At 54.0% G+C, this 23,303-nt stretch overlaps 1 protein-coding gene across 1 annotated transcript in view; it reads left to right on the top strand.

The window, feature by feature from the left end:
- The window catches only part of ACSF3 (acyl-CoA synthetase family member 3), a gene marked incomplete at its 5' end in the record, with an annotated part of 59,433 nt that overhangs the window by 20,102 nt on the left and 16,028 nt on the right, over positions 1-23,303 (top strand). The window contains 3 exons of the mRNA XM_079723309.1: positions 1,654-1,808; positions 3,382-3,527; positions 10,892-11,004. Of these exons, the coding sequence (XP_079579435.1) occupies positions 1,654-1,808; positions 3,382-3,527; positions 10,892-11,004 (414 nt within the window). The remainder of the gene's footprint in view (positions 1-1,653; positions 1,809-3,381; positions 3,528-10,891; positions 11,005-23,303) is intronic.

Genomic DNA, 23,303 nt, shown 5'->3' with positions numbered 1-23,303 from the left:
GGGTCGAAAATTCATCCTTTCGGATGTGGATATTCAGTTGTCCCAGCGCTGTTTGTTGAAAAGATTATCCTATGGAAGTGACTTGGCTCCTCTGTCAAACTCAATTGGCCATCATCATACTGATTTGTTTCTGGGCATCTGCTCCATTCGTCTGTGTGTCTGATCTTACACCAGCCTCACACGGCGTTGAATGCTGGTGTTTTGGAGTAAGTTTTGGGCCAGGAAGTGTGCGTCCTCCACCCTCCTCCCTCCTTCTCACATTTGTTCTGACTCTTCCGAGTCCTCTGCCTTTCCCTGTAAACTGTAGGGTCAGCTTGTCAATTTCCGGAAAACAGAGCTTGCTGGGGTTTGGAGAGAGCTGCCATCTTAGCAACACTGAGTCTTCCCACGTGTGGACGTGGATGTGTCTCCACTGACCGAGCACTTCTGTCTTTCCTGACAGGTCACTGTGTGTCACCTTGTCCCACACGTGGTGACACTCTTCTCTTTTTCCTCTTTCCTGTCTGTACTTTGGTTTAGATCATTTCCATTGACTGCTGTCTTTGCTGCATCTAGTCTGTTCAGTGTATCCAGTGAATTCCTAGTTTCATGTAATGTACTTCCCAGCTTATAATGGTTCTCTTGCAGTTCCACTTCTCTGATGAAATCCCTGATCATCCCCCATTTCATTCATCTTTTCTGAACTTCTTAACCTATTTATTAATTTAAATTCCTTGTATGATAATTCCAACATCCGTATTGAGGGTCTGCTTCTATTGACTTTTTTCTTAGTTATGGTTCACATTTTTCTCTTTTCATACATGCTTTATAATGGGGGCGGGGTTGTCTTTAAAAGAATGATGTAATTTTCTCCCCAGAGAAGAGTGCCTTTGCTCTGTCAAGCAGCTAAGGCGAGGAGCTAATTACAAGTGTGCGATCAGGGACTGGGGCACACTGGGGCTGGCTGCAGCGTTTTGGATGGCTTGAGGGGGAAGGCTGTGTGGGGTGTGCTGAGCACGCAGCACGCCGCGCTCCCCATCCCGCCCTGACCATGGGCTCAGGCGGTGGCTGCACAGAGAGAGCCCCTTCTCCTGAAGATGAGAGCTAACACACGAGCACGTTCTCAGCATGAGCTGAGAAACTTGAAGCATCTTTATATTAAAACGTGAAACATCTGTTACAGAGTAAGATACAAAATTCACATGACTTCTTCGGATAGAACAGCAGGCGCCATCCGTTCCCTGTGTGTGCTTACCTGTCTGCCAGACGCTGTGCTGTGCTCAGGCCTGCCTGGCCCCTCGTGCAGCTTTGTCCACCCTCGTCCACGTGGCTGGAAAAGTCTGAGGTGCCACCTCTCCCGTCACGGCAGATCCGAGGCCGGTCCCCAGGCCCAGGGTCCACTCCTGCCCCTCATCCTCTTTTGCCTCACAGGCCACCCCTGAGGCCAGACGCCAGTGTCCCCTGCACAGTGACTCCACGGAAGATCCAGGAGCTTGTGTCACCCTGTCAAAAGTGAGACCCCCTTTGAGACAGGAGCTGCTCACAGACTCTCTGATGCTTAAGAAAAGGGGGGTCCTCTGCTGAGAGCACTGGTCCTGGAACCGAGGGTCCGTACGCGTCTGTGCACGCGTGTCTTCTAATCTTTTTGCTGTGTGCCTCCTTTTTTCTTTTTAGGTTTGGGAAAAGTTCTTAAGCTCTGAAACTCCACGGATTAATGTATTTATGGCAGTGCCTACCATATACAGCAAGTTGATGGATTATTACGACAAACATTTTACCCACCCTCATGTCCAGGATTTCGTGCGTGCAGTTTGTGAAGAAAAAATCAGGTAAATGAAAATAGTCCACCTTCCATCCAGAAAGTCAAATATAACTTATTTTTAGTGAGTCAGTTCTACTAAGTTTTAGGAAGCAGTATTTTTTCTTTGCTTTAAAATGTGTATCTACGTCTCTCTATGTATCTGTGCTCCCGACGCAGCTGCCTGTATTCTGTATCCGTGTCTCTGTTCTATCTCTGGGTCTCTCTGTCCCTCTGTCTCTGTCTGTCCGCCTGTCTTCCGGTAGAGTCTGAAGGACGAGTATGGGGAAGTCCTTTCTGACCCCACCCCTGCTGGCTCTCAGCCCTGCCCCGTCCCCGACCCCGTGCAGACACCCTCCCTGACAGACGTGTGGCTGTCTGGCCCCTTCGGTGGCATGGGGTTTGCTCTGCGTGTTCCCACGAGCCTGCAAACTGCAGCGCCTCTCTGCTCGTGGTCAAGCGGCTCATCTGCAAAGCACACGGAAGTGAGCAGTTTGGCGGGTCTTCACAGGCATGATGACACGTGCGCCCAAGAGGTGTGACACGTGTGTCTGTGGCAGACACAGCCTTTAACAGGGCAGCGAGTTGGCGCTGGACAGCCACGAGCTTCATGGCCTCTGTGCATCTGATTCCTGGTCCTTAAGAGGAGCTCAGGACAGCCCTTCATTTCCTGCAGGGAACTTCCAGTTGCCCAGGACGAGCATTTCATCGTGTTCTTCTCCCGTTCACCCACTCTTTGCGCCTTTTCTGTAGAGACGTTTTGATGGAACTAGAGCCCTTTTCTGAGGGTGCCACTGCCGGCACCTCCCTGGATCGGCCTCCCACGAGGCGCCATGGTGGGGCTGGGGTCCAAAGCCCAACCACCAGGACAAGAGTGGGACTGGTAGCATGATGTACCCAGATCTCAGGAGCCAAGGGCAAGAATGAGATCAGAGAGGGGAGGTCAGGGTGACTCTGGGTGACAGGCCCTCAGACCTCAGCAGCGGGCTCCTGGTGGGGAGGGTCCTTGTGCCTGCACCTCCGTGGGGGGAGCGCAGGGGTGGTCGTCGCTCCGGCCCCCACTAGAAGCAGAAGCACCTTCCTTCACGCACACAGTGCTTTCGGGACATGGTGCACGCCGAGGCTCTCGGATAGCAGATCAATGTCATTGTCAGTGAGCCGTCAGCACCAGGCAGTGTTTGTGGAGGAGCCCCCGTGCGCCCCTCACTGGAGACTGCCTGCTTCCGTCTCCCCCTCCTCCTCCTCAGACCCGGTGGTGTTTTGTCCCTAAACCAGATAAGTTGTCGTCACCTTACTCTTATCACTGCTCTTTTTGGGGGCTGTTTGTGGACAGCACGTTGATTGTTTGCAGAGCGTGCCACCAGGGACCCTCAAATCACTTTTCCTTTTACTGTGATTACCCCTTCCTTGTGAAGACCTATTTGCATTCTAAAATATACCCAAGATTCTTTCCAAAGAACAGAGTTAAATTTCAGCCCGAACTGCAGTTTTAGCCGTGAGTTAAAGGGTGACGTTGACTGGGGTGCTGGGCGTGTGCGGCTCTCACCGGGCTGAAGAAGCCATGTGCTCCCGAGAGCTCAGGAGCCTGTGGTTGTGCCGGGCAGGTTGATGGTCTCGGGCTCGGCTGCCCTGCCCTTGCCTGTGCTGGAGAAGTGGAAGCGCATCACCGGCCACACTCTGCTGGAGAGGTACGGGATGACGGAGATCGGCATGGCCCTGTCCAACCCCCTGACCGCGGCTCGCCTGCCAGGTACGCGTGGCGCCCGCCAGCTGTGTCCTCCCCCTGCTCTGGGTCCTCGGGTAGGCCCGTCTGTGGAGGATGCTCCCCTGCTGGGCCACGGTCACGCTCTCAGGGTGGCAGTGTCCTTCCCAGATGACCCAGACGCCGTGTGCTTGGCAGGGCGCCCCCCTCCCCACCTCCCGGGCTGGGGGCTGCTTCCGTCCACACCAGGTCGCCCGCGGCCCAGAGTCTCCCATGCAGGTGCCCTGAGCCACACAGGCCGGTGGCAGCGGGAGAGACGGCAGGTGTCGGGGGCAAGGGAGGAGGGACACCCCGCCTGTGCTCGGGGACCTGCACGCGTCTGGACGGCCTGCTGCTCTAGACGGGTTCCTGCCCTTTGGTCTTCCTGTCCCGCCTTCTCTAGGCCATTCCACATAAACAGCCTTCACGTCCCGGGTCCCTGACGGGGAACCTGCAGGCGGAGCCTGAGGCCTGAGACGTGAGCCTGTTATGTCCCGGGCCCTCTTCCAGCCCTCCCGGTCAGTCCCCTCCAGCTTGTCCAAAACACAGTAGGCGTCTGGAAATAAACGTTAAGTCATCGTGTGCCTGTACTTGCCTCGGTGCATCCACTTGTCTCGCACGACAGTAAAAGGTACCCTTCTGGTGGGCGGGTCTGTGAGTTTTCAGCGTGTCTGCCGTCATACTCAGGTAGATGAAGTTGAGTCACCTCCAGACCTTCCCCCTTTCGTGGTCAGCACTTCCTGTCGCAGGCTGGCGAGCACGTCCCTGGTTCCTCTCCCTGTAGCTGTGCGTTTCCTGGAACGACACAGAGGCACAGCCTCCAGGACCTGCCTTTGGGTCTGGCTTCTCTCACTTGGCAGGACAAGTGTGAGACACATCCTGTGCTGAGCAGCATCTTCGGTGTTAACCTGTCCGCCACTGAAGGACGCTGGGTTGTGTCTGGTTTTGGACGGTTCCCAGTCGGGCCGTCGTGAAGGTCTGTGTGCAGGGTTTTGTGTGAATGCGTCTTTACATCTCGTGGGCAGACGCCTCAGAGTACGACTGCTGGGTCAGAAGGGGGTGTGAGCTTGACTTTCTAAGAAGCTGCAAACTGTCCACACGACAGCCCCGATACTGGGCTGATCTTATCCCTCTGATGGCCTTGGAGAAGTCACACAGACGGAGCAGGTGTTCACACTGTCGGACCAGGACACCCTCTGTCGGGCGGGGGCAAAGGCCCCGGGACAGAGGGACCTGCGCCCGTGCCCTAAACCCGAGGCTTCTGGGCACTAATTTTCGAATCTTAATTGGCTGCAGCTCTTCAGGCTCAGGGTCCTGCTGTGGCTGTGCGTGGTCTCTTCTCGACACCGGAACCAAGCGCCCGGGGTCTCTTCTCGCCCGTGAAGCAGGCGGCTCACAGTGGGTGCACGACCGGCTCTTTGGTTTAGAAACAGTGAAGGAACTAGCCCTCAACCTTGAATCCAAGAGTGAGTCCCTGAGCGCCGCTTCCGGAGCAATCAGGCTGTGTCCTCTGTGCCCCTGACTCCCGGGCCGGGCTCCTTCCAGCCGGGACTCTGGGCTGCTCCGGGGACACATCCTGCCAGCCTGGCCCATCACAGGTTCCCTGGCGGCCCGGAGGGACGTGTGGCCTGAAGGAGACTTTTTGCTCGGCTGAGACCCCGGGTGGTGACCTGAACTGATGGGCCTGACATGCGCTGATAGGAGGTTGCTATCCGATGCAGGGCTTGCCGGACAGGCGCTCCAGGACCCAGTGAGGCACAGTCACCACAGTCACCCACCCCAGAGGCCAGACAGAGCCACAGGACAATTAAAGTCACCTGGCCACAGCTGACACCTGTTCTAAAGGGAGGCGGAAGGATAGCCTGCCCTTCTGACTGCAGCCAGCCTGTTGCCCAATGGCCACCAGGAGGACACTCAGTCCCTGCGGGTGTGGGAGGGGCCCCTCCCGTGATGTGGGAGGGCCCGCGTCCACGTGGTCTGGGCGGGGCTGCATCACGCGGTGTGGGCGGGGCCGCGTCACTCAGTGTGGGAGGGGCAGCGTCACGCAGTGTGGGCGGGGCAGCGTGTACGTGGCGTGGGCGGGGCAGCGTCACGCGGTTTGGGAGGGGCTGCGTCACGTGGCGTGGGCGGGGCAGCGTCACGCGGTGTGGGAGGGGCAGCGTGTATGCGGTGTGGGCGGGGCAGCGTGCACGCAGTGTGGGAGGGGCCGCGTCACGCAGTGTGGGAGGGACAGCGTGTACGTGGCGTGGGCGGGGCAGCGTGTACGTGGCGTGGGCGGGGCAGCGTCACGCAGCGTGGGCGAGGCAGCGTGCACGCGGTGTGGGAGGGGCCGCGTAACGCGGTGTCGGGGGGAACGCGTCCAGCGGACTGGGAGGGGCAGTTTCACGAGGCATTGGTGGGGCAGCGTGCACGCAGTGTGGGAGGGACAAAGTCCACGCCGTGTGGGAGGTGCCGCGTCACGCGGTGTGGGAGGGGCAGCGTCACACGTTGTGGGCGGGGCAGCGTCCATGCGGTGTGGGCGGGGCTGCGTCCACGCGGTGTGGGAGGGGCTGCGTCACGCGGTGAGGGCGGGGCAGCGTGCACGTTGTGTGGGCGGGGCAGCGTCACGCGTTGTGGGTGGGGCCGCGTCACGTAGCGTGGGAGGGGCCGCGTCACGCGGTGTGGGCGGGGCAGCGTGCACGCGGTGTGGGAGGAGCAGCGTGTACGTGGGGTGGGCGGGGCAGCGTCACGCGGTGTGGGAGGGGCCGCGTTCACGTAGCGTGGGAGGGGCCGCGTCACGCGGTGTGGGCGGGGCAGCGTCACGCGGTGTCGGGGGGAACGGGGAACACGCCCAGCGGTCTGGGAACCCGCGGCGTGGGCGGGGCAGCCTTACGCGGCCTGGGAGGGGCATGTCCACGCAGTGTGGGCAGGACCCCATCTAGGTGGGTGTAGGAGGCTGGCCCTGCCTGGTTGACCCTGCTCTGTTCCACCCACTGGGGTAGGGGCGGGGGTTTCTGGGGTCTGAGCAGCTGCCCTGCGTTAACACAGCAGTCGCTGCCGTTTGTAGACCTCACTTTAACAAATCATAGGCGTTTCTGTGGAGATTTTTTTTTTTTTTTTTTTTTTGCGGTACGCGGGCCTCTCACTGTTGTGGCCTCTCCCGTTGCGGAGCACAGGCTCCAGACGCGCAGGCTCAGCGGCCATGGCTCACGGGCCCAGCCGCTCCACGGCATGTGGGATCTTCCCGGACCGGGGCCCGAATCCGTGTCCCCTGCATCGGCAGGCGGACTCTCAACCACTGCGCCACCAGGGAAGCCCCCGTGGAGATTTTCATGCCACCGTTGTGGTAGAGGTGGTGTAATTCTGTCAGCGTTTTCTTTTTTTTAAAATAAATTTATTTTTGGCTGTGTTGGGTCTTAGTTGCTGTGCGCAGGCTTTCTTTAGTTGCAGCGAGCAGGGGCTACTCTTCGCTGTGGTGTGCAGGCTTCTCATTGCGGTGGCTTCTCTTGTTGCAGAGCATCGGCTCTAGGCGTGTGGGCTTCAGTAGTTGCGGTGCACGGGCTTAGTTGCTTTGCTGCATGTGGGATCTTCCCGGACCAGGGCTGGAACCTGTGTCCCCTGCATTGGCAGGCAGATTCCCACTGCGCCACCAGGGAAGCCCTGTCAGTGTTTTCTTTATAGACATTCTTAGCAGTTCAGGTTTCATTGAATAGGGTGGACAGTCCTGACTTCCTTAGGATGGGAGAGGGGCTGGAGGTTGAATCAAGCCAATGGCCAATGATTTAATCAATTGTACCTGCATAATAGAACTTTCATAAAAACCCCAAACAAGGCTGGTGAACACGGGTTGGTGTTAGAGTGTGATGTGCCTGGAGAGTGTGCAAGTTTAGAGACTCCCACCCACCCACATACTTGCTAGAGCCGTCTCTTCCATCTGGCTGTTCCCACCTTGTATCCTTTGTAATGAACTGGTATTCTAGGAAGTGACCTGTTTTCTTGGGCTCTGAGAGCCGCTCTAGCAAACCGTTTAATCCCAGGAGGGGCCCAGGGAACCCCCAGTTTGCAGCCGAGTTGTACAGAAGTTGTGGGTAAGTGGGGACATGCCCCTGTGACTGTCAGTCCTGTGGGACTGAGGGCAGCCACTCACCTCCCTGGAGGCCACAGCAGATCCTGTAGGGTTCCCTTCTCTACAGCATCTGCCCGCATCTCCCTGTGTTCCCAGCGCCTGGATGGAGCCGCTGCTTCCTCCTTTCTGTAAGTGTTACTGAACTGAGCCAATTTACTGACACTGGGTTGTGGTGAAGGAAAGTGCAGGATCCAAGCAAGGAGAACAAGCAGCTGGTGCTCAAAGGACCCAGACGCCTTATGGCTTTCAGGGGAGGGCTATTAAAGGCGACATTTGTGGGGAGGGCTGCAGGATGTGTGACATTCTTCTGATTGGTTGGTGGTGAGGTAACAGGGTGGTGTCCCAGGAATATCAGTCATCAGCCTTCTGGTTCCAACTAGTCTGGGGGTCTCAGCATGTAGTCACCATCCTCCACCCGGGTGGGGGCCTTAGTTCACGCAGAACAACTCCAAGATGTGCATCAGATTAGTGTGTACGTCTCTTGACGAGGAGGTACGACTTTGTCTTATTACCGATTTATTGTTTGAGCTCTGAGGTAACTGCTTTCTCTTTGTCTTTGTGTTCCTCTATTTCTCTAATTAGTAACTGCCTCAGTCTGCTCTCTGGATCTCAGGGAAGGTTTAGGAGACTAAAGTGTCTTTTTACAAACATGAAACGAGGGACATGGAGGGGCTTTCGTACTCCGAGGATCCCCAGGGCTCACACTTCAGGAGGCGTCGCTGTCTGGAGGGCTTGGGCCTGAGCAGGCGTCACAACCACTGCGGGGACGAGAGCTCAGAAGAAAAGGGAAGAAGAGCAGATTTCACTCCTGAGCGAGGTGGTTGCTCGTGCTTAAGATTCTGTACTTAGTTTAATGAAGTGCCTTCTGATGAATCATCACATTCTGCCTGATGGCTCAAGGTGTGTTCATGGAACTCTTTGCTTCTGGCACATACTAAAGAAATCATCCTGGGGCCTCCCTGGTGGCGCAGTGGTTGAGAGTCCGCCTGCCGATGCAGGGGATACGGGTTCGTGCCCCGGTCCGGGAGGATCCCATATGCCGCGGAGCGGCTGGGCCCGTGAGCCATGGCTGCTGAGCCTGCGCATCCAGAGCCTGTGCTCCGCAACGGGAGAGGCCACAACAGTGAGAGGCCCGCATACCGAAAAAAAAAAAAAAAAAAAAAAAAAAAAAAAAAAAGAAATCATCCTAACCAGTCTCAGAAAGTGATAAATCAATTCACAGTACATCTCCTTCACACAGCAAGAAATCCACTTACTGCCTGGGAACCCATGAAGGAGGACCATCAGCCCAGTGGGCCCGACCGATGTCCTCTTACACATGGCCTTTCTCTTCTGCACTTTATCAACCCATTTCTTCCCTTAAACCTTTTGTTCTGTGGCTTTTACACACACACTGAGGACTAAAACCTAGGTCAGCCTGCTGACATTTGGCCATAAAATATGAGCAGTTGGGAGTGATCTGAAGACCTTGGAAAAAATCTCCAAGATGCCTGGGCCTGGCCTGTAATGAAGCAGTCAGAGCTGTGGCCCCGCCGGTCCTTACAGACCATGAGGTCCAAGGAGGAGCAATGCAGACGACGGGGCTGAGGCAGACTCTTCACTGGAGACAGATCCAGAGGGAAGCTATGGCACTGAGGTTCGCCGGGAAACATCCCGAGTGTCGGGACTATGGCCGCCTTGGCCCCGGGTCCTGCAGAGCCTGCAGGAGGGCAGGGCTTGGACCCAGCTCATGTTCACAGCCTAGGTCTTGTCTCTGGTCCTCGTGTCTTGTCTGCAGCTGAGGTGGAACACCTCCTTTTCCAGGCTGTCTCCGGTCTTGAGTATCCTGGCACTCGTGCAGCCACTGGCCCCAAGTAGATGACCAGCAGGAAGAGAGAAGGCTACATGCCTGGTGGTTCCTTTCATACACAACATCCAGGGGGCAAGTCCACAGAGCGTGGGTTAGTGGTTGCTGGGGTGGGGGGAAGATACGACAGCTGACGGGGACAGGTTTCCTTCTGGGCTGATGGAAAGTTCTGGAGCTAGATGGAGGTGATACTGCAACAATGTTGTGAATGTGCTGAATGCCCCTGAATCCTAGGCTTTATAATGAATAGCTGCATCATATATGGATTTCACTGTAGTTTTTAAATCTTTGGAAGCAAAAGAGAAGGAGGGGAGGAAGGAGGAGGAAGACGCGGTGGGGGCGGCCCCCAGGACCTCAGACAGAAGACAGGCTGAGGAGGACAGGGCGGCGCCATCTAGCAGACAGAGCCCCGTGTCACAGACTCTTCCAGGCGTGTGGGTCCCAGAGTACTAAGCAGCTCGTGGAGTTTGCCAAGTGGGCTTCCCGAGACTTTTCTCCTGTGACAAGTCCTCATTGATAACAGTTAAAATAAAGGGCCTGAGGGGCTTCCCTGGTGGCGCAGTGGTTGAGAGTCCGCCTGCCAATGCAGGGGACACAGGTTCGTGCCCCGGTCCAGGAAGATTCCCACATGCCGTGGAGCAGCTGGGCCCGTGAGCCATGGCCACTGAGCCTGCGTGTCCGGAGCCTGTGCTCCGCAACGGGAGAGGCCACAGCAGTGAGGGGCCCACGTACCGCAAAAAAAAAAAAAAAAAAAAGGCCTGAGACCTTGAAGTGAAGCGTTTGGCCCTGGAATCTCTGCCCCGCCTCAGCTATTCAGTGGCCACGGGGACTCCACTGCGGCCACCACCTGCCCTAACCTTTGCAGGTTCAAAAGCTGATTATAACCACACAGGGGTGAAGCCACTGAGCCAACCACAGGCACCTAACAAGTGAGCCAGGACGCTGGCTACATCACCCCTGCCGTGAGGACCCGCTCACCCTCTGGCATCTGTCCCACTCCAGTCCCTCACCAGCGACAAACTGTGGTCATCTGTGCCCTGACCGCTCAGCCGGGTGCTCCAGTGAGATAGAAGCGCCCTTGCATCTTGCCCTGGGTGCTGGGCGGCCCTCCCGAAGTGACCTGAAGGCCCTGTAGGGCGTTCAGAGCCCTGGTGGCTGCTCTGCGTGTCCTGCCTAAGGCTGTGCTCTTGGCTGCTGGGGCTTCGCCCCTCTGTGTGCACATGACAACGGGGCAGGACCCCTGTGTGCGCACACCATGTCCATGCGGGATTCCCATGTGTGTGCACGTGACACCCACGCGGGATCCCCCCACCTCCGTGTGTGCACGTGACGTCAGGCAGGTCCGAGCACCGCAGTGTGCAGCTCTCTCCTTCAGAACCCTGCTGACCGCCTCTTTCCCTCGTGCCTCCCCGCCCCTTGCAGGCTCTGTGGGGACCCCGCTGCCCGGCGTCGAGGTGCGCATTGTGTCAGAGAACCTGCAGAAGGACGGCTACCCCTACGTTGTCCACGCGGAGGGAAATGAGGAGGACACCAAGGTGAGCGCCTGTGTTCTCTCCGGCGGCACGTGGGCATCACACGGCCACGACCACCCCGCAGGCCGACGGCAGAGGTTGAGTCCCCACCGCTCGGGGACGGCCCCTGAACTGCGGCGCCGCTGGCTGGCCTTGACTCGGGGCGCTGCTGGTGTTTGGGGCGTTGCCTGCCGTGTGAACGGTGCAGAGCAGAGTGAGGCCCAGCAGGGCTCCCCGCGCTCAGCCAGGCTCCTCCTGGGCTCTGTCCTCTGGGCCACGTTGAGATGGGCCCTGCCTCAGCTAGGAGAGCCCGAGTTAAAGCAGAGAACATTGTCGGCAGGATCTTGTTAAAACTTCTGCGCTGGCGGGACGCCGGCGCCCGCTCGGGGCGGACGCCGCCAGTGTAAGCGGCCCCCAGCCTTGCAGTCGCCCATTCGGACAAATTCACGGAAGCTGTAAATTGAGGTTCCCCACTTGGGAAGTCACTGTTCCCTGCTTTCTGTGTTGTTCTAAGATCCGGAGGGCAAGGGTACGAGAGGACTGTTGTCTTGTTCCAGGGGGACTTCCACGGCCCCAGGTCTGCTGGTCATGAGTGATCAGGGCCATGGACTTCCACAGCCCCGGGTCTGCTGGTCATGAGTGATCAGGGCCATGGACTTCCACAGCCCCGGGTCTGCTGGTCATGAGTGATCAGGGCCATGGACTTCCACAGCCCCGGGTCTGCTGGTCATGAGTGATCAGGGCCATGGACTTCCACAGCCCCGGGTCTGCTGGTCATGAGTGATCAGGGCCATAGCAGAGGCTCGGTTTTGGTAGGAAGTGGAATTTTGATTTAAGAGATTGTTTCCTCCACAGTGGATGTACATACTCTTGACTTCTGTCACCCTGAGAAGTTTTAAAAGCTGGAAGTAGCAGTGATGCTGCCTCTCACTTGTGCGGGGAGGGGCGGCGGACAGGCCCTGCCCTTGTGGGCCTCGGTCTGCAGTGGGAAATGGCAGCGTTCAAGAGATGGTTGTTGAATGTCTTAGCTCAAGACGTAGGTGGAACTTGGGTGGTTTTTACTGTAATTTTATGAAAAATGACATCAAGAAGTATGTGTTGGGCTTCCCTGGTGGCGCAGTGGTTGAGAGTCCGCCTGCCGATGCAGGGGACACGGGTTCGTGCCCCGGTCCGGGAGGATCCCACATGCCGCAGAGCGGCTGGACCCGTGAGCCATGGCCGCTGGGCCTGCGCGTCCGGAGCCTGTGCTCCGCAGCGGGAGAGGCCACAGCAGTGAGAGGCCCGTGTACGGCAAAAAAAGAAAAAGAAAGAAAAAAGAAGTATGTGTTTCGTTTACCCAACAACCTCTCACCCGGATCCTCGTTGCTGGGCTCGTGCCCTCTCGGCCTCTCCTCCCAGATGTGATGGTCCTCACTCCCGTCCATGGTGTGTGGGCAGCTTTCAGGGTGGCCTCAAGGTCCCCAGCCATGGCTCTCGCTCCCTGGCTGCCTGCTGTCTGGGCTCTTGCATCAACCCAGCTGGTCCAGGGCCGTCAGCCACGCCCATGGCTTAGGGCCCTTTTCTGGCTCTTGGCCTGTGCCCTGCAGTCCTCTCTGCTCATGGACTTCTGCTCACACCCGAGTCACCTGTCCCAGCGTCCAGCCCTCCTGGCAGGAATGGGGCTGCTTCCCCCTGCTGGATGCTCAGTCCGCCGGTTCTGGGTGTCGTTCCAGGGACCCCGCTTGGGGGGAGGTTCCCAGCAGAGGAGTGTCGGGGGCATGTGGGTCCATCAGGCAGTAGCAGCACAGATGGCAGGCGGGCCCCTGCACCGCCCTGCCTGAGCACCTGTAATGCTGGGTGTGGCAGGGATGCTGCCAGAGAGGAGGTGCGGGTGGACAGCGTCTCCCTCCTCAGTCACACTGAAGGTTAACGACGTGGGGCAAGCAGCCGCCCCTCACCCGGCTCCTGCGCGGGTCTGCAGGGGCTTCCTCACTGAAACGCGCTCGGAATAGGAGGTGGCAGCCTGGCCCTGAGCATCCTGACAGTCAGAGAAGGAAGCGCGTGGTCCACGGTGTGGGGGCTCGGGGGCAGTGGAGACACAGCAGGGATGACGATCCACTGGCCACAAGCCAGGCCCCATAAACGTGAAGGTAAGGAGACCTGGAGCTCGCGGCGGCGTGTTCTAGAACGTTTCCAACTCAGTTGAGGGGTCAGTGAGACGCACGGTCCAGAATGGAGCCATCTCCATGGCCGATGATGGCCCGGGGCGGAGAGCGCGATCACAGGCCGGTTGCCCCCGGGGGCTGGGGTGGGCCTGGGCCTGGGCTCGCTCCCCGGACTGGTGAGAGGCCACCGCCGTCCTCCCCCTCCCTGCTGCCGGGAGCGCGACAGGGGCACTCCCCCCTTCCCATGCGCTTTCCCCAGGAGCCGCCTCCGGCTGGGGGTATTGCTCACCGCCCCGCCCCCGGGACTCTTAGAGGGGAACAAGGCCAGACTCCACGCTCAGGCGGGCGAGACCTACGTGGAGCCTCCGCCTGGGTCCCCGCGCTGCGCAGGACGGGCCGGGATGGGGTGCGCCCCGAAGGCAGGAGAACCGGGCTCAGGCCTTGCTGAGGAAGCGCCTGCTCCCGGCCTCTGAGACCTCACAGGCACTTCCCATTGCTGAGGGTGGCCGTGAGGAGGACGCCGGCTGCTCGCCTGGCCTGGAAGGTGCTGGCTGTGTCCCTGATGGGACTCGCAGCCAAAACCCGCCCGCTCTCTTCTGATCGCTGCCCACGCTCGGCAGGTCCGGACGCGGGAACGCTTTCATGTTCTGAAACCAGCGGGGCTGCGGGCGATGTGGTTCAAGGTTTTTGTTAACATTTAACTGGAAATCACTTCAGACTTACAGGAAAGTTGCAAAAATACCAGTGCGAAGAAAGCCCGCTCACCCTCTCCCGGTGCACTTGTCCTTCTCCTCTGCCAGGGCACCTCGCGGGCCAGCATGGGCTTCTGCAGCGCCCTCCTCTCACTGCCTGGCGCTCCGCCCTCTGCCGCTATGCCCATCCCCCCCCATGACGCCACGTGGTGACTCCCTCCACTGCAGGCTCTCTGGGGTCAGGGTCCTCTCTGCTTGTCATGAGGGCACATCTTGAACTTGGAAGTACCCCCTAAGCCTGATGGTCACAGGCCCTTTGACCCGAGTGGCAGGCGCAAGGTCAGCGCAGGCGCATTGACCAAGGAGACGTGTGCAGCGTAGCAGGCGTGCGCGCTGAGCCCGCGGCGGGGCGGCAGGACTGGCGGTGGGCCAAGCTGTCTCTGGGCCCGACCTCTCTGTGGGGCCTGTGCCTGGGGCCTCTCCATCCTCCCTTCCTTACTTCTCTCCTCCAGCCAGCACGTGGGGAGCCCCCCTGGGCTGGAGCCTGGGGTAGGAAACGCAGCAGCGGTGATGGCGCCCACCAGGCGGTGCAGTGCTGCGGTCAGGGTCCTCCCGCCTCTGAAGCCTGAGAGCTCTTGCTTCTCTGGCAGGAACCGACCACCGAGCATCAGGAGTCGTGACCAGGGGGCTCTCGGGCCTGTGTCTACCCCGCAAAGCGGAGGCCCAAGGGAGGACGGGAGCCCTGCGAAGGCACAGGGTACCTGGGCCAAGGGGTGCTCCCAGGCAGCAGGGAGAATCCGGTCCACTCCTGCCGGCCCAGAGCAAGGGCAGAGGGAGGCTGTGGAGGCCGATGCCAGACGCTCAGGGGATGCTCCCTCGTCCTGGGTATGGTCAGGGCCCCCTGCCCACCCTGCAGAGCACGGCTGCGCTCCTGCTGTGGAACCCCGTCTGTGTCTCCCAGTGTGCGGGTGCCCTGGCCGCGCTGGGTGGTCCGTGGTCGGCGGCCTGGGGGCTCTCCGGTGCCCCAGCCTCCACGGCTCTGCAGCCATCGCTTCCTGAGTCTTGCGCTTTGTCTGGCAGGACGTCAGGGGCTGGAAGAGCGGGCAGCCTCCCCACAACGTGAGGGTCCCCCGGCCCCGGTGAGGTGGTTCCAGCTTCACGGGGTCCTCTGCCGCCTCCCGTGAGGCCCTGGGGATGGGGTAAGGGCTTTGTTTGCTGCGATGCTTCTTTTTGTGTGTCCCTCTTCCCAGCTGGCAAACTCTGCAAGCACGTGGTGTGGTCTCTCTTTTTTTTAAATTTAGTTATTGAGGTGTAGTTGTCTCTTTATTTATTGTTTCAATTTGGTCACTTACGTAAGAGCCAATGCCAGCCAGCAGAGACGGGTCCATTGACAGATACAGGCCACCCTGCCGTGTAACGCAGAGGTGGCCAGGCCTTACGTGGAATCCTCTTGTCTTGCAGAGGATGCAGACACCCACGTGGGGTGTGGGACAAGCTGGGGCAGGAGGACAGCGGCAGCGAGCGCCGCTTCCCTTTATCCCCTTAAAATCAGTTACTTCGTGTGGCCCACGTGCAAGCTGCCGCCCTGGACAGTGGGCTGATGTGTGGGTGCCTGTGCTCCCCCCACCACCCGCCTCTTCCGTGCTCCCTCTCGCCACTTCCCCGTCGCTGCCATGGACCATGGATTGCTGCACGGACCGTGGAGGTGGGGACGGGGACAGGGGCCCTGTGAGGCCTGGGCACGCTCTGCTCTGCGATGAGTGGTGGGGTGCTGTCCCCACAAAGGCACTCACTTCAGACAAGCAGCTGACCATCGTCAGCCGTGTGCTTCTGCGTCTTAGGGTGAGATGGGTCCACTACCTCTTTTCCAAGGGCCTGCTAGGAGGTGGCAGGACCCTAAATGAGCACTTTCACACGGGAAAGCGGGTCCAGTTGGCCCCCTGACGTGCCAGGTGAGCATCTGGAGCACTTAGCCCCCCTGTGCCGCTTGCCTGCCCCCAAATGTGCTTTTAATGTCCCCCTGGAGCCACCCCGCCTCCTCTGTTGACTTCATCCTCTGTGTTGTGAGGACCAGCTCCTGTCCTGGGGCTGGGCAGTGGGCAGTGAGCTACACAGCCCTCCCATCAGGACACATTGGGAGCGGGGCCCACGGCCCAAGAGGCACCAGGCCTTTGGGGACAGGCTCTGCGGTGTGTCCAGTCCCACCCCTGCCCCGGTCCTGCCCCCTCACCTGGGCTCCCACACCTTCCGCCAGCTCAACTCCTCCTCCTTGGAGCTTGTGTCATGGTTCCACCGGGGACTTTACAGCAACTCCTGCCTCTGAGATGCTTTCAGATGAGGAAGCATGTGTTCTCACGCCGGCAGCTCTCGGGCACGACCCTGGCTGCCCAACGACAGAGTGGCCCTCGAACGAGGAGTACACGTGTCAGGTGCGGGTGCCCTGGGTCAACACGTTCCTATGCGCCCGAACAGGGTCCCCTGTGAGGACAGCCAGACTTTTAGTGAAAAGGGTGGATGGCAGGTGTGGTCTGAAGCCATGCAGTCGCCAGGAGTCCGGGTTCTGGATGCGTGCCTCGCCCCCTGCACCCAAGCTGGGTCCCCAGAGTACGGGGACTGCCCGCCCAGTCCCATGGACGGGTAGTGTAACTCCAAGTGGTTCTGAGGCAGCAGAAACCTGCAGCGCCCTGGCTCTGCCTGTGACCTGGTGATACGCAGGACGGATTTTAGTCGAAGGCAGCGTTTATGGTTACGCACTGTTTAGGTTGTTTGTTATCAGAACTTCGAATCGGTGGACGGATTTTAGTCGAAGGCAGCGTTTATGGTTACGCACTGTTTAGGTTGTTTGTTATCAGAACTTCGAATCGGTGGTTCACGCTCCCCCTCCCCGAAGAAATGGAAAAGTGCCTCGTCTTTCTCTGGCATAAAGAAAATGGTGATGTGTCTTAGTTTCTTTATTTTAAAGATTTTTTTTTGAAGTGGACCATTTTTTTAAGTCTGTATTGCATTTGTTACAATATTGCTTCTGTTTTGGTTTTTTGGCTGTGAGGCATGTGGGATCTTAGCTCCCAGACCAGGGAACCCGCACCCCCTGTATTGCAAGGTGAAGTCCTAACCACTGGGCCGCCAGGGAAGTCCCATGTCTTAGTTTCTTGATACTTGCTTTCTGTAGACCAGAGACTCCCTGGCAGATCTGTACAAAAATTAGAATTGGTGGGTGGGTGTGTCTTTCTGGCATTGAACCCATGATGGGTGTATTAGATGAACCTAAGAACATGCTCAGGTGGAGTGTTGAGTGGGATTGTGCTGAGTAGGTGAGGGGTCTTGAGAGGATTCAGTTCAAAGAGTTGGTTTCGGTTCCAGAAGACCCTGACTCTGCTCCGCGTGTCTGTGGCCACAGAGCCTGCATGCCAGCAGCTCCTGTGCTCGGGGGCTGGTCTGTGTGTCACGGGAAGTGGCAGAGCAGTGTCTGTGGACAGTGGTCATCCTTGTCCACCAAATCCACGTCCCATCCGTGGTGAGGCACAGCCCGATTTCAGAGATGCTAAATGTGAAAAAATGTTCCGTGGAGTTCAAAAGTTCGTATCTTGCATTTCATGCAACTTGCCTGGAAGAAGATTGTGAATATCTTTTCTTACTGTATGAAATCAGAAATCTAGGACTCAGTGCTGGGGGTGGGCAGGAAGTCCTCTCTGACTGGATGAGCTATGGTCCCTGCTTCTTGCCCACCATACAGGCCTGCTCGCATGCGGTCAGCACGCACCTGGCTGTGGGTCCAGCATGATGGAGGAATAAAGGGAGGGTCCACAGACGACAGGAGCTGGAGTGAATGCAGCACGGGGTTGGGTGATGGTGTCTGTAGATTAGCACACAGTAGGTATCGTCAGGACACAAGCACAAAATGATTTGAACAGGTGATGTGCAATACCAAGAATGCCTGCCCTGAGACAGAAGAGTGACTGTGATAAGAGGTCTCTGTAGGGCACCCAGTGCTGGGGAGTGCTGAGGAAGGGGACACAGGGATGTGGATTTCTAAGGTGGAATGGAACTCAGTTAGAACTTCCCATTTCTCCCTTCAGTTCTGTCAGTTTTTTTGCTTCATATAGTTTGATGGTTTGTCCTTAGGTGTGTGAATAAAGTCTATTTTCTCTGATATTAGTACAGCCACCCTGGTCTGTTTGGGTCGGTTGCTATTTGCAGGAATATCTTGATCCATCCTTTTACTTTCCATCCACCTGTGTCTCTGGATCTCAAGTGAGTTTCTTGTAGGCAGGCTATACAACTGACCCTTGAACAACATGGGTTTGCACAGGTTTACTTATATGTGGGGGTTTTTTCCAGTAAACATACACTACCGTATTACACGATCCACAGTTGGTTGGATCCATGAATGTGGAACCACAGATACAGAGGGCTGACTATAAAGTTATATGCAGATTTTCAAGTGTGTGGTGAGTCTCTGCCCATAACCCCCACATTGCTCAAGGGTCTACTGTCGGTGGATCATGGATTTTTATCCATTCCACCAATCTGTCTTTAGACTGGAGAATTTAATCCATTTACGTTTAAAGTAATTACTGATAAGGATGGACTGACTTCTGCTATTTGTGTTCTATGTGCCATGTAGCTTTTTTTGGTCCCTAATTTCCTGCGTTACTGTCTTCTTTTGTGTTTCGTTGATTTTTTGTAGTGAAATGTTTAAATTCCTTTCTCATTTCCTCTTGTGTATTTTCTCCCGCTAATTTCTTTGTGGTTGCCCCAAGGATGACATTTATCATTCTAAACATGTTGACCCTAATTTGGATTTGCACCAGCTTAACTTTAATAACATGCAAAATCTCTGCTCCTTTACAGTCCCGTCTTTACCCCTTTCAGCTGTTGATGTCACAAGATTACCTCTTTATACATTCTGTGCCCTAAAACATAAATTAATTCTTTTCAATGTATTAGTCTCCTAAGTTATGTAGAAAACAAGATTTGGAGTTACAAACCAGAGTTTGTAATACTAGTTTTTACACTGATAATTTTTTTAATGTGTTAGTCTCCTAAATCATGTAGAAAACAATGTGTAATAGTGCACGTATGTACTTCTGTTGAGATCTTTCTTTCTCCATACAGCTTCAGTGTACTGACTAGGTGCTTTCTTTTAACCTGCAGGACTCATTTGAGCATTTCTTGCAGGGCAGGTCTAGTGGTCACAGACTTTCCTCAGCTTTTGTTTATCTGGAAATGTCTTAATTTCTCCCTCACTTTTGAAGAACATTTCTAGTGGATATCAGATTCTTTGCTAACCTTTTTTTTCTTTTAGCACTTTGAATATATGGGTGCACTGCTTCTGGCTTCCAAAGTTCTGATGAGAAATCTGCTGACTTAATCTTATTGAAGATCTGCGTCCGTTTTGCCCACCCTGGCTTCCAAAGTCTGTGTGCAAGCTGCTCTAGGAATACATGCACAGCTGCCTGCGGGGGCAGGGGGAGTGGTAGCTGCTACAGTGCTAAGAGCTGAAAATGACCAAAATTAACCACAGTTTACCCTCCAAGCCTTCCCCTGGAAGTTGCAAGCCTTCAACAGACTCCAGGTTTCAAGAATAGTTACATCAGACAGACACTGCCTGTGCAGTTGCTGTCCAGGTGGGAGCTGGATTCCGGGTGTTTCTTGCTCTCCCCACTTCCCCTCCGGTTCCTTTCTTACTGTTGGGTTTCAAGAGTTCTTTGTCGGATATGTGATTTGCCAATATTTCCTCCCAGTTTGTGGCTTGTCTTTACATTGTCTTGTATTTCATAAAGCAGAAGTTTTTAATTTTCATGAGGTCTAATTTCTCTCTTTCTCTTACTTTTATGGATCATGCTTTTGGTGTTATCTCTAACTCCAGGTTACAAAGGTTTTCTCCCGAAAGTTTTATACTTTTACAGTTTACATTTATATCTATTGTGCATTTTTGGTGAATTTTTGCATTATATATGAAATTTAGTTGGAGCTTATTTTTTTCCATATCCAGTTGTTCAAATACTGTTTGCTGAAAAGACTACCCTTTCTTCTTTGCAATTTTGTCAAAAATCAATTTTACATATTTCAGCAGGTTCATATATAGATTATATATTCTCTTCCACTGATACGTGTGTCTGTTCCTTTGCAATACAGCAGTCTTGACTACTGTGGCTTTATAGTAAGCCTCAGAATTGTAGTGTTTATTCTACGGACTTTATTCTTGTTCAGTTTTTTTTTTTTTTTTTTTGGTTATTCTAGTTCTTTTGCTTGCTCATACCAATTTTAGAAATAGCTTGTCTGTCTCTACAAAAACTCCTTTGGGTTCTTGGTCAAAGTTGCATTAAACCTATAGATCAATTTGGGAAGAATTAACGTCTTTACCTTGATGACTCTTTCCATCCATGAACATGGTGCCCCTCTCCATTTACTTAGGTCTGCTTTGGGGCAGGGTGTGGGGGAGTGTATGTGTGAGATTTTCAGCATGCTGATCCTGAACATGTTCTGCTAGGTTTATACCTAAGTATTTCTTCTTTTCTCTATCTCTTTCTCCTCCTCTTCCTCTTTTTTTTTCAACGATTGTAAATATAGAATTTTTTGGTTTTTTGTTTCTAATTGTTTATCACTAGTGTATAGGAATACAGTTGATTCTAGTGTATTGACTTTGTATCCTGTAGTAATCCTGGTAAATTTGTTTTTCAGTTTTAGGAGGATTTTTTTTAATTCCTTGAGATTTTCTACATACACAATTTTTTTCTGCAAATAGAACAGATTTATTTATTCTTTTCCAATCTGTATGCCTTTTATTTCTTTTTCTTGCCTAATTGTCCTGACTAGGATTGCCAGTATGATTCCAAATAGGAATAGTGACAGTGGATGTCCTTGTCCTATTTCCAATTTATGGGGAAAGTATTTGGTCTTTCACTATTAAGCATGACAGTAGCTATAGGCTTTTTGTAGATTCCATTCTATTTTTGATATGCTGAGAGGTTTTTTTTTTAACATATAAATTTATTTATTTATTTATATTTTATTTTTGGCTGCATTGGGTCTTCGTTGCTGCGTGGGCTTTCTCTAGTTGTGGTGAGCGGGGGCTACTCTTTGTTGCAGTGCATGGGCTTCTCATTGTGGTGGCTTCTCTTTTTGCACAGCACAGGCTCTAGGCATGTGGGCTGCAGTAGTTGTGGCACATGGGCTCAGTAGTTGTGGCTCGCGGGCAAAGAGCACAGGCTCAGTAGTTGTAGCACACTGGCTTAGTTGCTCCATCTGTGGCATGTGGGCTCTTCCCGGACCAGGGCTTGAACCCATGTCCCCTGCATTGGTAGGCGAATTCTTAACCACAGCGCCACAAGGGAAGTCCGAGAGTGTTTTTTATCATGAATGGATTTTGGATATTTTCAGATGTCTTTTTTGCATTAATTAGGTTTTCTTCATTAGGCTGCTGATACGGTGGACTGCACAGATGATTTCCCTAGTGTTTCCAGGACAGACCCCACTTGGCCGTGGTGGGTCATTCTTTTTATTCAGTACTGGATTTGCTTTACTAACATTTTGTTGAGGGTCTTTGCGTCTCTGTTCATGAGAGATTTTGGTCTGTAGTTTTCTTTTCTTGCAAATTCTTTCTGATTTGGGCATCAAGGTAATGTAAGCATCATAAAATTAGTTGGGAGGTGTTCCCTCCTCTTTTACTTTCTGGAAGAGATTGTATATAATTGGTGTTATGTATTTTATAGAATTTCCACTGAAACCGTCTGGGCCTGGAGGTTTCTTCTTTTGGAAGGTTTTAACTATGAATTCAGTTTCTTTAATAGTTAAAGAACTATTCAGGTCATCTATTGCATCTTGGGTGAGTTTTGGTAGATTGTGGTTTTTGAGAAATTGAATACTTTATGCGCATAAAGTTTTTCACAGTATTATTCCCTTATTGACCTTTTAACATCTGCATAGTCTGAAGTGATACGCTTCCCACAACTCATGTTGATAATTTGTGTCTTCTATTTATTTTTTCTTTGTTATTCTTGCTAGAAGATTATCCCTTTTTAAAGTCTTTTTTCAAAGAATTCACTTCAGAATTCATTGAATTTTCTCCATTATTTTTCTCTTTTCAATTTTTTTCCTTTTTTTAATTTTTGGCCGCAACCCGCAGCATGTGGGATCTTAGCTCCCTGGCCAGGGACCGAACCTGCACCGCTGCATTGGAAGGTGGAGTCTTAACCACTGGACTTCCGGGGATGTCCCTCTTTTCAATTTTTATTGGTTTCAGTTTTTATCTTAATTGTTTCTTCTCTTCTGCTTGCTTTTGGCTTATTTTTCTCTTTTTCTAGTTTCTTAAGGTAAAACTTTAGGTTATTGATTTGAGATTTTTTTCTTTTTTTCTAATATACGCATTTAATGATATGAACTTCCCTCTAAACATTGCTTGAGCTTTACCCCTGAAATTTTGATATGTTGTTTTTTAATTTCATTCAGTTCAAAATATTTTCTAATTTTCTGATTTTCCTTAAGACTTCTTCTTGACTCATGGATAATTTAGAAGTGTGTTGTTCAATTTTTCTGTTATTGATTTCCAGTTTAATTCCACTACAGTCAGAAAACATTCTTGATATTATTTCAATTTTTTTATATTTGTTAAGCTGTGTTTTTTTGTATTTTGTTTTTTTTGCATTACGCGGGCCTCGCATTGCTGTGGCCTCTCCCGTCGCGGAGCACAGGCTCCGGACGCGCAGGCCCAGCGGCCACCGCCCACGGGCCCAGCCGCTCCACGGCACGCGGGATCCTCCCAGACCAGGGCACGAACCTGTGTCCCCCGCATCAGCAGGCGGACTCTCAACCACTGCGCCACCAGGGAAGCCCATGTTAAGCTGTGTTTTATGGCCCAGAATGTGATCTTTCCTGGTGACTGTTCTAGTGCACTTGAACAGAGTGTGTATTCTGCTGGTTTTGGTTGGGGTGTAAATGTCAGTTAGATGAAGAAGGTTGATGGTGGTGTTCAGGTCTCTCAAAGCCATGCTGGTTTTCTGACTACTAGTTCAAGCACCAAGTGAGGAGTGTTGAATTCTCCAGTTATAATTATCTATTTCTCCTATCAGTTTGTTTTTTATAAATTTATTTATTTATTTATTTTTGGCTGCGTTGGGCCTTTGTTGTTGCGCGCAGGCTTGTCTCTAGCTGTGGCGAGCGGGGGCTACTCTTCGTTGCGGTGCGTGGGCTTCTCACTGCGGTGACTTCTCTTGTTGTGGAGCACGGGCTCTAGGTGCACGGGCTTCAGTAGTTGTGGCTCACAGGCTCTAGAGCGCAGGCTCAGTAGTTGTGGCGCACGGGCTTAGTTGCTCTGCGGCATGTGGGATCTTCCTGGACCCCGGCTCCAACCCATGTCCCCTGCATTGGCAGGTGGATTCTTAATCACTGCACCACCAGGGAGGCCCCCTCCTATCAGTTTTTTGTTTCATGAAGTTTGAAAGTCTGTTGGTTGGTGAACACACACTTATAATTACTATGCCTTCTT

This window comes from Hyperoodon ampullatus (genome assembly GCF_949752795.1).
Source record: "Hyperoodon ampullatus genome assembly, chromosome: 18".
Lineage (NCBI taxonomy): Eukaryota > Metazoa > Chordata > Mammalia > Artiodactyla > Ziphiidae > Hyperoodon > Hyperoodon ampullatus.
This window is presented reverse-complemented; position numbering and strand designations above follow the sequence as displayed.